The following is a 2,170-nucleotide window of genomic DNA, read 5'->3' as shown; positions in this document are numbered from 1 at the left end:
AGACAAAGCACCATGTGGGAATCATTTTTTTTCTATGCCTGGAACAACAAAATTGACTGCCCCTCCCCTTTCTGAAGTTAGAATGTTCTGGAACATCCTGTGATATGACATCAGTTATGACAGAGCCTGAAACCTGTGTGCAAAAAGATGATGTATAATCCAGTTTCTAACCTGCTGTCCAAATCGGAGACCTGTTTCCCTTCTACCTTCTCAGCCTTCTTCAGGAGGTGGCATAATCTTTTCGTCCTTTGGCTCGAAGTCCCTCTCCAACTGAATCCCGAATTTCTCACGAAGGACGGCTGGGATCTCAGAGCTTTGCAGTGGGGTCTCCGTACGTTTCTCCCCCATCGTGGAGATGAGACGCCATCCCATATAGGTAAGGCGCCCACCGTCTTCCTGATGTAAGGAACAGAAGGATTTGCAGGGGAAGATAGAACTGGGCGAAGTCTGGTGATAAAGGCACATGTCAGCAAAATCCTCCAGCTTCTTCTCCTCAAGGGTGAATTGATACAAAGGTCTCCCTTCCTTGCCGGGAACTTCCCGGCGCTCCAAGACCCAAACTCCCCCCTTATTGCCGAGCCAGAAGATGCCTCCATCTTGGACTTGTTCTGAGTCCGGCTTCAACTCCAGTGGCTCTAGAAAGGCTTCCCCAAAACCGACATCGCAGAGGAAGGAGCGTCCATCCAACTGTACCAAAATCACCATATGGTCCAGAGGGGGGCCGTAGTGCCCCGTGAAACGGTTCCGGACGCGACTGGACACTGCTTTGGTGTCAAATCCCAGTGTCTGCAGCAGCCACAAGAAAAGCCCGTTCAGCTCATAACAGAAACCGTCCCGGTGGCACCGGACAATCTTGTCATAGAGAAGGGGCAACGCCAAGGAGATTGGCTCCCCACAGTGGATGCTCAGGCTCCCAAAGGGCACGGAGAGGAGATGGCAACGGTGGAGACGGCGCAAGGTCTCCAGAGAAGGCTGGGCGGGACCCTGGTACCCGATCCGTAATAGATATCGGCTAACGTCCATGTTGTCCTGACCTGGATGCCCTGGCAGGCCTGGTCTTGTCAGATCGCAGAAGCTAAGCAGGGTTAGATGGGGTCAATATTAGGATGGGAGGCCACCAAGAAAGTCCAGGGTTGCGACGTGAAGGTCAAGAAATGACAAACCACCTCTCAGTGTCTCTTGCCTTGAAATCCTGACAAGGTCACCTAAAATAAAAATAAAAACAGAATTTGGGGGGTGGGTCAGCTGTGACTTGATGGCAACCCTCTCCCCCCCAAAAAAAAATCTATGTAGAATAAGGAGGAGGAGATGATATTGGATTTATACCCTGCCCTATACTCTGCATCTCAGAGTCTCAGAGCAGTCACAATCTCCTTTACCTTCCCATCCATAACAGACACCCTGTGAGGTGGGTGGAGTTGAGAGAGCTCTGACAGAAATTGCCCTTTCAAGGACAGCTCTGAGATAGCTATGGCTGACCCAAGGTTCTCTCAAATAAGAGTCCACGCACTTAGCCAGTACACCAAAAAGGAACTCCTTTGCATATTATGCTACACCTCCCTGATGTAGCCAATCCTCGAAGAACTTACAGGGCTCTTCTTACAAGGCTTACTCTAAGCTCCAGGAGGATTGGCTACATCAGGGTGGCGTAGCCTAATAGGCAAAGGAGTTCCTGCTATAAAAATAAAAAAGCTCTGCTGAGCAGGATGCAGAAGCGATAGAAGGAGTCAGGAATCCAGTTTATGCTCCCCCCACCGACAGCTCATCAGACCTGATTTTCTTCTCCAACAAGTCTTGTGGTTCAGGGATCTCTAAGTCATAGTTGACAGCTCAGCCAACCATATTTCGAGTCCAAGAGCTCAGGAATCTTGGCTCCTGTCTCCTCCTGCCTTCCTGGCTGGCTCAGCTCAAGAGAATGACTCCGCTGGAATTTCTGGAGTTCCGCATGCTGGTTGGCTTAGAGCAAAGTCCTCGGATTCACTATAGGAAATGAAAGGGAGAGCAAAAGAGGAAATGAGTCCTGTCACGTGACCCCTGGGCACTGCAAAGAGCCTGTCCAATAGCTTTGCCTTTGACTTTATGATGGCATCTTAACCCCTAGGAGTCTCTGGCTGAGCAAATCAAAGAGGATATTGGACCAATCACACAAAACAGCAATGAAATGTGGGAT

At 49.9% G+C, this 2,170-nt stretch overlaps 1 protein-coding gene across 1 annotated transcript; it reads right to left on the bottom strand.

Annotated features, from left to right (window-relative positions):
* Nucleotides 1-210: 210 nt before the first annotated feature.
* Nucleotides 211-1,034, bottom strand: LOC132583220 (arylamine N-acetyltransferase, pineal gland isozyme NAT-10-like). The gene has a single exon (XM_060254889.1). The coding sequence runs from the start codon at nucleotides 1,021-1,023 to the stop codon at nucleotides 211-213; it is 813 nt and encodes a 270-aa protein (XP_060110872.1). The 5' UTR covers nucleotides 1,024-1,034.
* Between the last annotated feature and the right edge of the window lie 1,136 nt (nucleotides 1,035-2,170).

Source organism: Heteronotia binoei, chromosome 15, assembly GCF_032191835.1.
Source record: "Heteronotia binoei isolate CCM8104 ecotype False Entrance Well chromosome 15, APGP_CSIRO_Hbin_v1, whole genome shotgun sequence".
NCBI lineage: Eukaryota > Metazoa > Chordata > Lepidosauria > Squamata > Gekkonidae > Heteronotia > Heteronotia binoei.
Note: the sequence above shows the minus strand (reverse complement) of the source record. Positions and strands in the feature narration are given on the sequence as shown.

What these genes read in the sequence shown, in the direction of transcription:
- LOC132583220 (XM_060254889.1), bottom strand. Translation starts at nt 1,023, where the DNA reads ATGGACGTTAGCCGATATCTATTACGGATCGGGTACCAGGGTCCCGCC.